Below are 13,688 nucleotides of genomic sequence, written 5' to 3'. Positions count from 1 at the left end.
AATGATCAGGTTGGCACAGGAGAAGACAGGGTCGGATCAGTTCATAGTGTTGCTTTGAGTCATAATTGACTTGATGGCATTTAACAACAGTTGGTCGGTCTCTCTTGTTTGGAACGAAGAAGAAGGAAGAAAAGCAAAGATAAACACAAACAATTAGGCCAGAGGACTAATGGATTACGTGAATCTAAAGCTCTACTATCCTGAGACCAGAAGAACCAAAGGATACCTGATTGCCTCTCCTAGCCAGAACAAACTCCAGGATTTGGTGCGAGAAAAATGGAGAACAACCAATAAGAAGAATCAGCAGATTGGCAGTTTTCTTTGGTGTCATGTAAAAAGTCTTCCAGAATTAAGATGTTTAATACCAGAGGCAGGTTTTTTTCATAATTGAACTTAAGGTTTTAAGTTGTTTGAATTGAAATACTTCTATGATCTGCTATATTTTAATTTACTTTTAGTAAAAAGAATGCAATATTCTAGGTATTCACTTCATCTTATTGAGACAGAAACACTTCTTGATCACCAGCTGGTGAAAAGGTACTTAATATCTACTCTGTGCTCAGAACCATGTATATTAACTGTCTCATTCATTGTTTTCAGAGCGACAGGAAGAGAAACTGAAAAATAACAACAGAGACCTATCAATGGTAAGACACCTAAATATAACTTTGTGGTGAACCACTTAATATTCTTAGCAAAATACTGATTTGCATCGCACACTTCATACTTACTTTTCAGAAATAGGTAGTCTTGTATCTGCTATACATAATATATGAGTATTCTAGATAAAATGGAAGTGAAGCATTATTCTTAAGCTTCATTTTAATAATATAACCTTTTAAAAGTTGTCTTGGGGGAATCAGTATATCCCCTTCACACATTTTATTTTGTGTCCCTATTATAATTTTAAACAAAGTATTTTATTTTCCATCTTTTTTTTCCACTACTAGTTTATTTATAAAACTAGCTAGAATAAAATTTGAACGAATTCTTTCAATTTCCCTCACTCCTCCACCGATCAAATTTTACAACCCAATGATTAATCTCCCCCTCCCCTGCACATCCACATCACTCTGCTTTCAGCCTCTTCCACCCCTCCTTCTACAATAACAGTTTTATGTAATATTTATCCTTGTGGGACTGAGTTAGTTCACTCAGCATAATGCTCTCCAGTCCTTCCCAAGTTAGGTAATAATTTACAAATTTATTGCTTCTGAGTGCTGCATAGTATTCCATTGTGTGAATGTACCATAATTTCTCAGAGAAGTCCTAGTGGTGGTAGTGTGTGTATTGTGCTGCTAACCTGAAAATGTTTTGTGCTATTGAGTTGAAACCAACTCATAGCTGACCCATGGATTTTCAGAAGCAATAAATCGTGCAGGAGGCAATTGCCCATCTGTCTCCTGCAGAATAGCTGGTAGATTTGAACCTCCTACCAGCACAACTCCTTTCCACTAGACCACCAAAGATTCAAATCCAGCAGGTGCTTCTCTGGAGAAAGACAGTTATTCTCTTCTTTATAATTTATAGCTTCAGAAATCCAGTGGAGGTTGCCATGAATTGAAATCGGATTCATGTTGTGAGTTTGGTTTTGGGGTGTGATCTCAGCACAGGAGTTGAACAGTTGTAGTTGTTTATTATTATATCTTTTGCACTTTTAAGAGGTTTTTATGCTCTGAATGTTGGACACACTGTAAGAATAAGGAAATAGGATTCTATTATCTTTCTACTCACTTTTCGTAGAGGTGTGAGGCTTAGTCACGCTTATCTTAAAGATATAAACTCAAACTCGTTCTCCTTGAGTTGATTGAAACTCAGTGACCTTCCATCCAGTTTTTGAAGGTGTAAGTCCAGGGGGCCCCATCTATCTTTCTGTAGTGGAGCTGCCCCAAGGAGATGTATAGTCTTCTGGATAGCAGCTCCTCACACTACAGGTTATACTACCAGAGCTCCTAGGGATAGCCAGGCTCATTAAAGTGTTTGGCTAAGTTTTCCATTTCTTCATTTTAAACAAAAGATACCTAAATTGTGCATTACTTCTTTTTCACTCACTGAGAGATCTTGAAATTTTTACTGAGACATTATCATTTAGACGTGCAGGCTATAAAAGATGGCATTAATACATGGTCACCACAACAAACTTGGGGGTTACAAAAAGGAAGAAGAGAGAAAGATTGTTTATAAGCCAGCCATTCAGAGATAGCACAATTGTTAATCTTGAACCCTTATGATCTTGTTATTTACACCTCTATAAGAACTTTACATAATTAAAAATATGCTTTACTATAAGTAACAGAATATCTAAATAATTGCTCTTTTGGCTTAAACAGATAAACATTTCTTAATGTCTTGCAAGAAGTCCACACAATGGTTGCCCTGGGCTGTAAGCACAGCTCAGTGATGTCATCTAGAGCCTCAGTTATGCCAACATCAGTTTAGGGTTTTTGTCCTCCTAGTTAGATGGATCTTAGCTGAAAGCAGAGAGTACCAGAGGAACATCTATCTGTGTTTCATTGATTTGTGTTTCATTTGTGTGGATCACAACAAACTGGCTAACTTTGAGAAGAATGGGAATCCCAGAACACTTGATTGTGCTTATGTAAAACCTATACTTGGACCAGTAGGCAGTGGTCAGAACAGAGCAAAGAAACACTACATGGTTCAAGATTGGGAAGGGTGTATGCCAGGGATGTGTCCCATCTCCATACCTTTCAATCTGTATGCAGAACAGATCATCCAGGAGGCTGAGTTCTGTGAGGAGAAATGTGGCATCAGGATTGGAGGAAGACTCATCAACAGCCTGTGTTATGCAGATAACACAGCCTTGCTTGCTGAAACTGAGGAGGACCTGAAGCACTTGCTGCAGAAGGTCAAAGACTGCAGCCTTCCATATGGATTGAAGCTCAACGTCAATAAAACAAAGATTCTCACTACTGGGCTGATTAGCAGCATCATGATAGTGAAGAGATTGAGATTGTTAACAGGTTTAGTTTGCTTGGCTCTATAATCAACACTCTTGGTACCAGCAGCCAGGAATTCAAAAGATGAATTACAGTGGGAAAGTTAGCTGTCAGGGACATCTCCGGAGTACTGAAGAGCAACGATACCAGTCTGGAGACTAAAGTGCACCTGATCCAGGCTGTGGTGTTTGCAATTATGTGTTATGCATCAGGAAGCTGGACAATGACTGGGGATGATGGAAAAATTGATGCCTTTGAACTATGGTACTGGAAAAGAGTATTGAATATAACATGAACTGCTAAGAGAACCAACAGGTTTGACCTAGAGAGGGTGAAACCAGGCTGCTCCTTGGAGTCAAGGATTCTAAAGCTCCATCTGATATACTTTGGACAATTACAAGGAGGGACAACTCCTTGGATAGGGACTTTATGTTTGGGAGGGTGGAGGGACAGCATAGGAGGGGAAGACCCACAGTGAGATGGATTGACTCAGCTACTGGGGTCATGGGGATGGATGTGTCAGAGACAGTAAGGTTGGCTCAGGATAGAGCAGGGTTCAGAGCTGTTGTATGCAGGGTCGATAGGAGTTGCAGGTGACTTAATGGCACATAAAAACAAAACCAACAATTATTTGATGGTATTTTACATCCAGGTATCGTTATCTCAAATGAGAATAAGAATGATTGAAAGGCTTGAAAGGGGGTGCCTGCAGAGTTTGTCCTTAAAAAACAATTCCCAGAAGCCCCAGGCAGAACTAATACTTAGAATTGATGCATCAGAATTAGGTCACATGCTTGTCTCAGTACCATAAGTTGGCAAGGAGAAAGAGTATTGGAATGGAGTTTGGGTTAACAAGTACCTTTTTTCCCTAGTGAGTTCCTTTTTAAAAAAATGACATGCAACCAAGATTTTTTGGTGATGTGTATTAGCCATGTGGCTTTTCTGTTTTGTTTCCCTTTTCTTTTTTTCGTGTAAGATGGCAGTTTGTTGGTTTCTTTACAGGTTCGCATGAAATCCATGTTTGCTATCGGCTTTTGTTTTACTGCTCTAATGGGAATGTTCAATTCCATGTGAGTATTTTTATGTATTTTTGGATTATTCTCTTTTTATGTATTTATGCATTACTCTTTGTGTATACATGTATATTTTTATCTACTTGTGTATTACTCTCTATGTGTATAAGAAGTTAACTTTTTAGTACTATCTTGATGTAATTTCAAACTTAGTATATATACTACCCTCACGGTTGTTAACATTTTGCTCTGTTTGCTTTATCACTCATTCTTAGGCAGGAATATCTTTTTTTGTTTTGTTTTGTTTTTAGGCAGGAATATCTTGCCCAAGGTCACACAGCTAATATGTGAAAAGCTGTGAATCAAACTTACTCATTCATTTATCTTTCTCCATATTTATAATATATATTCTTTTAAAATTTTTTAAATTGATTTTCACATAATAATACCTTTATAGTATGTTTCATTCATATACATGTAGTATATGTTCTTATATATTAATTATTTTTGTATTTATCTGAATAGTTGAGAGCATTCTAATCCTTTACCCATAATTTGTGTGTATCTTGCTTCTTGATCCATAAATTCAGTATGTATCATTTACATACAAACAAATATGCATATTTATCTACATACATACTAACAAAGACTCTGTATTACGTAGCCCTCTTACTTATAAAAATTGAATTTTGTTAGTGTCAAATTATGATAGCCTTTTCACCCTTTAATATAAAGGAAGAGCTTAGGTGTTATAAGGCCTCTGAAAAGAGATGAATATGTTTCTTCTATTCTTTAGTTGTTTAATTAGCATGCTAATTCAAAATGAAAGTAGTCGTAAAAATATGCTTGACTCTTAAAATAAAGCCCCAGCAACTATTCTCATGTTTAATGATAAGGTAAGTTACTGTTGTCTAAACTAACATATAGCAGCCATGAGTAGTTGTGGAACTCGTTTTATTAGAAGTTGGGAAAATAAACCAAAGATGACCGTCATCTCTCCAGAGCTAACCTGAACTATCCTATGCAGACCAGCATTTCCTTTCCTTCTTTCCCCGTTCCTCTCCTGTCTGCTTGTCTCTCTCTCCCTTTCCGCGTGCCTTCTCTATCCCTTTGCCGGTCTGTCCTCCTTTCACCAACTGCTATGTGCCTACTTTATGAGTGACTTTTACTTGTTTTTTGTTGAGTGAAGGATTTCAGAAAGACTTTTCAAAGGAGCTGATTTCATAGGTTTGTCAGATTCTTTTTTTGCTCATTTGGCACAGGACAGAGCAGAGTTCGGGGCTGTTGTACATAGGGTCGCTATGAGTCACAAGCGACTCGACGGCACATAACAACAATAACAACCCTTCTTGTCGCCAGCCCCACTTAGTGACGTATCTGCATTTCTAGCCGCCTTTCTCCTCACACCTAGTGAGCTCTTCTTGATGATTCCAAGCTCGTATCAAGGTTTGCTTCTCTTAATGAAACTTATTGTGCTTTCTTCTTTACCAAACTTAATGTCTCTGTGATGGACTGTAAGACTTTCATATTTTTTACTTGTAGTAGTGTGTATGTCTTTCGAATTTAGAGCCTGGCATAGATGTTTCTTGAATGAATAAAAATATGTATGAGAGCTTCATGGGTAAGAAACAATATAAATCCAATCCCCCAAATGTAAAGATTATTCAAATTATCTTTCCCACTTCATCTCTTCATCCTTCCTTCGGTTATCTCTGATACGAGTCGCCCTCCCCCTGCCCCCGGCACTCCTTTCTCTGCCTTTAGGGATCTAGAATTAGGTCAGTCATTTTACTTGGATCCACCATAAGCACCCTTAGACGCACAAGTGAAGAACTCAGAAGACATATTGTACAAGTCTGATGTCAAAAACCACTTTAAATTGCTCAAAAGCAAAAATGCCAGTTTAAATATGAAGGCAAACCTGACCTAAGCCATGTATTTTTAATTGCTTCTGGTGTATGGGAAAGTTGGACAATGCTTAGGGCAGATCAAACAATTATGCCTTTGAATTGTGGTGGTGGTGAAAAGTTTTAAATATGCCATGGAATACAAAAGAATAAACAAATCCGTCTTGGAAGTGCAGCCAGGCTTCTCCTTAGAGGCAAAAACTGGAAAACTTGGTCTCACATACTTTAGGCATGTTGTCAGGAGGGGCCAGTCTTTTGAAAAGACATTTTGTTTGGAAAAGTGGAGGGTTGGCAAAGGAGACCCTCACCAGGTGAATTGACACAGTGAGGTAAGCACAGTTCAGATTGTGAGGATGGCTCAGGCTCGGGCAAGGGTTGGATCTGTTATACATAGGGTTGCTGTGAGTTGTAATTGACTTGATATCTCTTTTTCTTTTTTCCTAGATTCATACTTCTTTTTTAATATTTATTTTACATTGTTGTTGTTGTTGTTATGTGCCGTTGAGTCGTCTGCGACTCATAGCGACCCTATGTACAACAGCCCTAAACCCTGCTCTATCCTGTGCCAATCACATTGCCTCTGACACACCCATCCCGATTACCCCAGTCACTGAATCAGTCCACCTCATAGAGGGTCTTCCCCTCCTGCGCTGTCCCTCCACCCTACCAAGCATGATGTCCCTCTCCAAGGACCTGTCTCTCCTTACAATATGTCCAAAGTATGTCAGATGAATCCCAGAATCCTTGCTCCAGGATGAATCTGTTTGTTTTCTTGGAAGTCCAGGGTTCATTCAATACTCTTCTCCAGCACCACAGCTCTTAAAATTCTTATCCATTGTGTTTTACACTATCCTTCATTCACATTGTGTTCCATACAATTGTTCACATTCATTATGTTTTGGTTTTTTGTGTGTTTTTTTTTCTTTTTATAAAATTAATCACCAGTGAATGATGTCCACCAGACTCAATGGCTCTTAACTAGTTCTATAGCCACATTTTTCAAGACTAGCAAGTTAGCAGGTATCAGCTGCTACCTGAGCGCTTTCCCTGCTGACTTCTACTGCTTTAGGTTTGCTGGAATGACTCAGAATTCCCCAGGAAATACTAAATATACTACTAGAGTTGTAGTATAGCAACAAGATACAAATCAGGACCCTCATAAGGAACAAGGAAGACATCTCTGGTGGTTTAGTGGTAAAAACTGCGCTATAATCTCAAAGGCATGTGTTTCACATCCCCCAGCTGCTCTGCAGGTGAAGGATGGACAGTCTCCTCCACTGTGATGGACTGTCTCTGAAAACCCACTGGAGGGTCAGCTATAGGTCGGCTTTGACTCAAGACTACATAATAACAACAGTCATCACCCTGGATGCTCTCAGACCCTATGGTTCTAGCTTTCATTAGCTTCATTTTATTGGTCTCATTGCATATGCAAGACAGATTAAATCATGCTTCCTGAAGTTAGTTGATATAGATACCAGGTGGTCTTTTAAGTCTGGCTAGTTTCACCATACCTTATCCCACCCACCTGTCATAAGCACAGATAATAATAAAATAAGGAAACACTCCACTGCTGTCAAGTCAAAACTGACTGTTAGGTGATCCTCCGAAGGGTTTCCAAGTCTGTAAATCATACACATAAAAAGATTTGCCATCTTTCTTCCACAGAGCCAAAGGTGGATTCGAACTTCTAGAGAAGTACTGCCTTTGGGTTAGCAGCACAACTCCCTATGAAATAGACCACTTCAGTTACTGCGGAAAATCCAAGAATGATCTTTCAGCAATCACAGACAAAAGCCAAATTACCACATAAGCTCATAGCCCTATTTCATCTGTCATGTTATCTCTCATATTCTGATAAGAATTTGATTGTATTTGAAACGTGAATTTTAAATGACAATTTTCAAGATGCCAAAGTATGAAAATATTGCTAACAATGGAACCAAACAAACTTTCAGACTAGAAGAATCCGAGTTCATTTGATGAAAATGTCTTTAAAATTCTTAGGTCATAATTCTGGTTTAGTGCATGATAGCACAGAGAGTTTCATAATTCAACAGGATAATCTCTGCAGTAAATACAGAGAATTTGAATGATCAGGAAGTATTAAAAGAAGATGGAAAGAGTATACAGAGTCATTGTTCTGAAAGGAATTGGCAGACAAAATTTCATGAAACAACATAGGAGCAAGAGCCTGTGATGATGAAGGAAGAAGTTCAAGCTGCTTTGAAAGAATTTGCAAAAAATAAGGCCCCAGGAATTGATGGTATACCGAATTAACATATTTCAACTAACAGATGCTGCCCTAGGTGTGCTTACCAAGTTGTGTCAAGAAATCTGGAGGCAAAAACAACCATGAGATATCATCTTACCCTAAGAATAGCAAAATTCAACAGAGCAGCAAACAACAAATGTTGGTGAGGTTGTGGAGAAACAGGAACCCTTGGTGGGAGTGTAAAATGGTGCAACCAGTATGGAAGGCAGTATGGTGTTTTCTCAAAAAGTTGCAAATAGAAATACTATTTGACCCAGCAATTCCACTACTGGAAATATACCCTAAAGAAACCGGAACTACCACCCAAGCAGATAGATACACACTCATCTTTATTACGGCTTTGTTCACAATAGCAAAGAATTGGAAATAACCCAAGTGCCCATGAACAAACGAATGGGTAGAGAAACTATGGTGTATTCACATAATGGAATACTATGCTGCATTGAAAAACAAGGAACTCATGCAATATTATTCAAAATGGGTGACTCTGCAGGACATTATGCTGAGTGAAATATCTCAGTCACGAAAGGACAAATACTGCATAGCGCCACTGTTGTAAAATGGGACTGACATCTGAGTTGGGGAGAACTTAAGAAAAGAGGGGATAAATAATGTTTACTGCATTGAAATAGATGAGGGAGAGAACTGTTTAAAAGGAATATATGATTAGGTATTATTTTCATGACGAGTCCAGAATAAGAGCTGCATAGTAAAGTGGACTTCGGGGGTGGTGTTGGTGATGGTGTATGTATAACAATGAAAGATTTTTTTTTTCTTCAAAGAGAAAAGCAAACTGGGGGGAGGGGTGGGTAGGGAGGAAAGTGTGCAACAGTGTATGAATGGAAATCCAAAGTCTCTGTAAACTTTAATTTAAAAAATCTCGATTAAAATAAAAATAAATCTGGAGGACAACCATTTGGCCACCTGAATGGAAGAGATCTATATTTGTTCCCATTCCAAAGAAAGGTAATCCAATAGAGGGTGGAAATTATCAAAACAATTATTAATATCACATACAAGCAAGATTCTCCTGAAGATTACCCAAAAACGACTGGAACAGCCCATCAACAAAGAACTGCCTGAAGTACAGGCTGGGTTTAGAAGGGGTCGTGGTACTAGGGATATTGGACCTAATGTTAGATGGATCTTGGCTGAAGCAGGGAGTACCAGAGGAATATCTTGTGTTTTCATTAATTATGCAAAGGCATTTGGCTGTGTGGATCACAACAAACTGTGACTAACTCTGAGAAGAATGGGGATCCTGGAACACTTGATCATGCTAATTCAAAACATACTTGGACCAGGAGGCAGTCGTCAGAACAGAGCAAGGAAACACTGCATGGTTCAAAATTGGGAACGGTGTGCACCAGGGATGTGTTCTATCTCCATCCCTTTTCAATCTATATGCAGAACACATTATCTGGGAGGCTGGACTGTATGAGGAGAAATGTGACATCAGGATTGAAAGAAGATTCATTAACAGTCTGTGTTATGCAGATAACACAGTCCTGCTTGCTGATACTGAGGAGGACCTGAAGCGCTTGCTGCAGAAAGTCAAGGACTGCAGGCTTCAATATGGATTGAAGTTCAATATTAAGAAGACAAAGATTCTCACCACTGGGCCAGTTGGCAGCATCATGATGGATGGGGAAGAGATTGAGACTGTCAACAGTTTTAATTTGCTTGGCTCCACAATCAACACTTTTGGCACCAGCAGCCAGGAAATTAAAGGATATATTGCGATGAGAAAGTCTGCTGTTAGAGAACTCTTCAAAGTACTGAAGAGCAATGATGTCACTCTGGGGACTAAGGTGTGCCTGATACAGGCCATGGTCTTTACAATCACTTGCTATGCATCAGGGAGCTGGACAATGATTAGGGATGATATAAGGAGAATTGATGCCTCTGAGCTGTGGTGTTGGAGAAGAGTATTGAATATATAATGGACTGCTAAGAAAATGAACACATTTGTCCTAGAGAGGGTTAAATCCTTGGAGGCAAGGATTCTGAAGCTCCGTCTGACATACTTTGGGCATGTTGCAAGGAGGGACCAGTCCTTGGAGAGGGACGTGATGCTTAGAAGAGTAGAGGGGCAGTGCAAAAGAGGAAGACCCTCGATGAGATCGATTGATTGAGTGACTGGAATAATGGGGTAGGTGTGTCAGAGAAAATAAGATTGGCACAGGATAGAGCAGGTTTCAGGGCTATTGTACATAGGATCACTAAGAGTCATAAGCAACATGACAGCACATAACAACAACAACAACAACATTAATTTACCAATCAGAAATCCCCTAAATCCAATGCCATTAAGTTTGTTCTTATTTATAATTCTCCAGCAGGTTTCCAAGGCTGTAAATGTTTATGAGGAAAAACTGACCATCTTTCTCCCAAGAAGCTCCTTGTGGTTTTGAACTGTTGACTTTTCATTTAGCAGGCTGATACATTATGGCACTATGCTACCAGGGCTCTTGAATCCACCAATAGTGTTGGGAAGAAATAATGCAAAATTATGCATCCTATTGGAAAGGGAGCTCTGGTGGCTTTGTGACAAGAAGCTGTGCTGCAGTTCTGAAGGCATGTGGTTCGAGGCCACCACCTGCTGCTTCTCAGGAGAAGGATGAGCAGTTTCCTGTGTGATTAACTGCCTCTGAAAACCCTCTGGAGGGTTAGCTAAGGGTTAGTTCCAGCTCTACAGTACACGACCACAACACTGACAAATCAGTAATGAAAATTTACTTTTCAAAGCTGTAGTCTCTTTAATGATGGGAGAAGTAGTTGACATAACATTTCAGTAAGTTAGTCTTATGAACTAAGTTGCAAAACAGTGAAAGAATTAATTTGACTTATGTTTTTATATTTACAGACAAGAAAGAATATTTGTTCACATTTTTTGAAATTTTATCAATTCTCTAATACTTTTCTGTGGTTAAAACTAGGCTTTGGCATGCACAGCCATGTTTATCACAGCTTTGTTTACAATAGCAAAGAGTTGGAAGCAACCTAAGTGCCCATCAACAAACAAATGGTTAGAGAAGCTGTGGTATATTCACCCAATGGAATACTATGCCACATTGAAATACAAGGAATTCATGCAATATTATTCAAAATGGGTGACCCTGGAGGACATTATGCTGAGTGAAGTATCTCAGTCACAAAGGGACAAATACTGCATGGTACCACTGTTGTAGAATGGGACTGACATCAGGGTTGGGGTAAGACTGAGAAAAAACTGGATAAATTATGTATACTGTATTGAAACAGATGAGGGAAAGAACAGATTAAAGGCAATATATGATTGGGTATTATGGTTAGCACAGGAGTCCAGAAGTAAGGTTGCATAGAGAAGTGTACTCGTTGCGGGGGGTGGGGGTGGATGGGGGAATTGTGTACCAAAGAAGGAATTTTTCTTTTTTCTTTTCAAAGAGAGGAGCGACCTGGAGTGGAAGGGTGGGCAGGGAGAAAAGTGCAGCAATGAATGAATGGAAATCCAAAATCTCTATAAGTGTTCATTAAAATTGGTAAAAAAAAATTAAAAACAAACTGGGCTTTGGCACATAGCTTTTGCTTAAAATCACTAGTGTTTTAGTTACCGAATAAAACTAATACATTGGTGACGAATAACATAAAGTATAATATATTTCGTATTTTTCTCCTCTTTGAATCAGAAATTTTCACTTGTCTCTCAATCTGATTTCCTTCCAGTTTTCGGTTTTCTGACTATCTTATGTGGATATTTGTATTGTCTCAAGGATTTAATTTTGTTGTATTTAGGCAAGGATTCTGGGGCTTCATCTGACATACTTTGGACATGTTGTAAGGAGAGACAGGTCTTTAGAGCGGGACATCATGCTGGGTAGAGTGGAGGGACAGCGCAGGAGGGGAAGACCCTCTATGAGGTGGATTGATTCAGTGACTGAGGTAATCGGGATGGGTGTGTCAGAGGCAATGCGATTGGCACAGGATAGAGCAGGGTTTAGGGCTGTTGTACATAGGGTCGCTATGAGTCGCAAACGACTCGATGGCACATAACAACAACATATCTTCATATGTGTGCTCAACATTGTGAAAGGTAAAAGAAAATTAAGTCCAAGCCCTCAAGGTGTTTATAGCCTTAGACTAGAATAGAGTACTCATCATGTTAATTTACTCTTTCAAAATTAATTCATCTTTTTCCATATTGAACCTTTGTAGTTTGTAGAAAGTTCATTATAGAGATCTTCCAAAAATGAAATTTTTTAATATTAACTCACTGCCCCATCTATATTTTGCCCTCTGGGCCTTGAAAAGGCTTGTTCTCAGGCATCTTAGATGTGAAGCCATATTGTTTCCCTCTCTCTCATTATTTCTTCCTTTCAGCAAACATTTTTTGTTTGTTACTGTTGTTAGGTGCTGTTGAGTAGAACGACTCACAGTGATCTATGCCTGTGAACAACAGATCTGAAGCCTACGCTATCCTGTGTCATCCTCACACTTCCTGAAACACTAGAGCCCATTGCAGCATTACTGTGTCAATGCACCTGGTCAAGGTCTTCCTCCATTGACATTCTTCCACCTTCCCAAGCATGATGTCCCTTTCTAATGAATAGCCTCTTTAGCAGCATGCCCAAAGTATGTGAGTCAGTCATCTTTATTTGCCTCCCAGGAGCACTCTGGCTGAACCTTCTGCAAGACTGACTTTAGTCCATGGGATATTCAGTACTCTTCTCCAACACAATTGTAAAACATCACCAATTCTTCTGACATCCTTATTCACTTTCCAGCTCTCAGCATTATAGCAGGTGATTAAAAAGACCTGGCCTGAATAAGGTGCACCGTAGTCCTCAAACTATATATATTGTTTCTCAATAATTTGGAGAGGTCACTGACAGATTTTCTCAGTGCAATACATCTCCTGATCTGACTGCTGGTACCAAATGTGCCAATCATGGATCCAAATAAGATGAAGTAGCTGACAGTTTGAATCTCTTCTCCATCTATCCTGATGTTCTCCAGTGGTGAGAATATTTGTTTTCTTGACATTGAGATGGAACAGAATCATCTCTGGAGGACTGGGCCAATAGGTTACATCATGATAGATGGAAAAAAGATTGAAATTGTCAAGATTTCCTATTACTTGGATCCACAGTCAACACACTTGTTACCAAAGTTAATTCCAAGCATTAAGTTATTTCTAATACTTAATCAGTTAATAGCTCCTTCTCATTCTACCATCTTTTATAAGTTTGGCCATCCATCCATCCATCCATCCATCCATCCATCCTCCCATCCTCTATTTTTATCCATTCTATATTCCCAGCTCCTTTTTATCCCAGCACTCACTTCCTTTTTCTGCCTTTACTGTTATAAACATTTGAGTCCACCAGCCTCTTTTCTAGAGACAGATGGACTATATTCTGTGTGACTTACAGCCTCTGACAACCCACTGGAGATTCAGCTGTGAGTTGGTTCCGACTTGATATCAATCAGTATATTATTTAGTATTATAACCTCTTAGAATCTTGGTGGTGCAATAGTTAAGTGTTCAGGTGCT

At 39.0% G+C, this 13,688-nt stretch overlaps 1 protein-coding gene across 1 annotated transcript in view; it reads left to right on the top strand.

The window, feature by feature from the left end:
- Positions 1-13,688, top strand: part of LOC102848255 (transmembrane and coiled-coil domains protein 1-like) — a 61,018-nt gene that overhangs the window by 12,932 nt on the left and 34,398 nt on the right. Inside the window, exons 4-5 of the mRNA XM_006887380.1 lie at positions 601-647; positions 3,963-4,030. Coding sequence (XP_006887442.1) covers positions 601-647; positions 3,963-4,030 — 115 coding nt within the window. The remainder of the gene's footprint in view (positions 1-600; positions 648-3,962; positions 4,031-13,688) is intronic.

Source organism: Elephantulus edwardii, unplaced genomic scaffold, assembly GCF_000299155.1.
Source record: "Elephantulus edwardii isolate Elephantulus edwardi_28Jun2011 unplaced genomic scaffold, EleEdw1.0 scaffold00057, whole genome shotgun sequence".
NCBI classification, from domain to species: Eukaryota; Metazoa; Chordata; class Mammalia; order Macroscelidea; family Macroscelididae; genus Elephantulus; species Elephantulus edwardii.
This window is presented reverse-complemented; position numbering and strand designations above follow the sequence as displayed.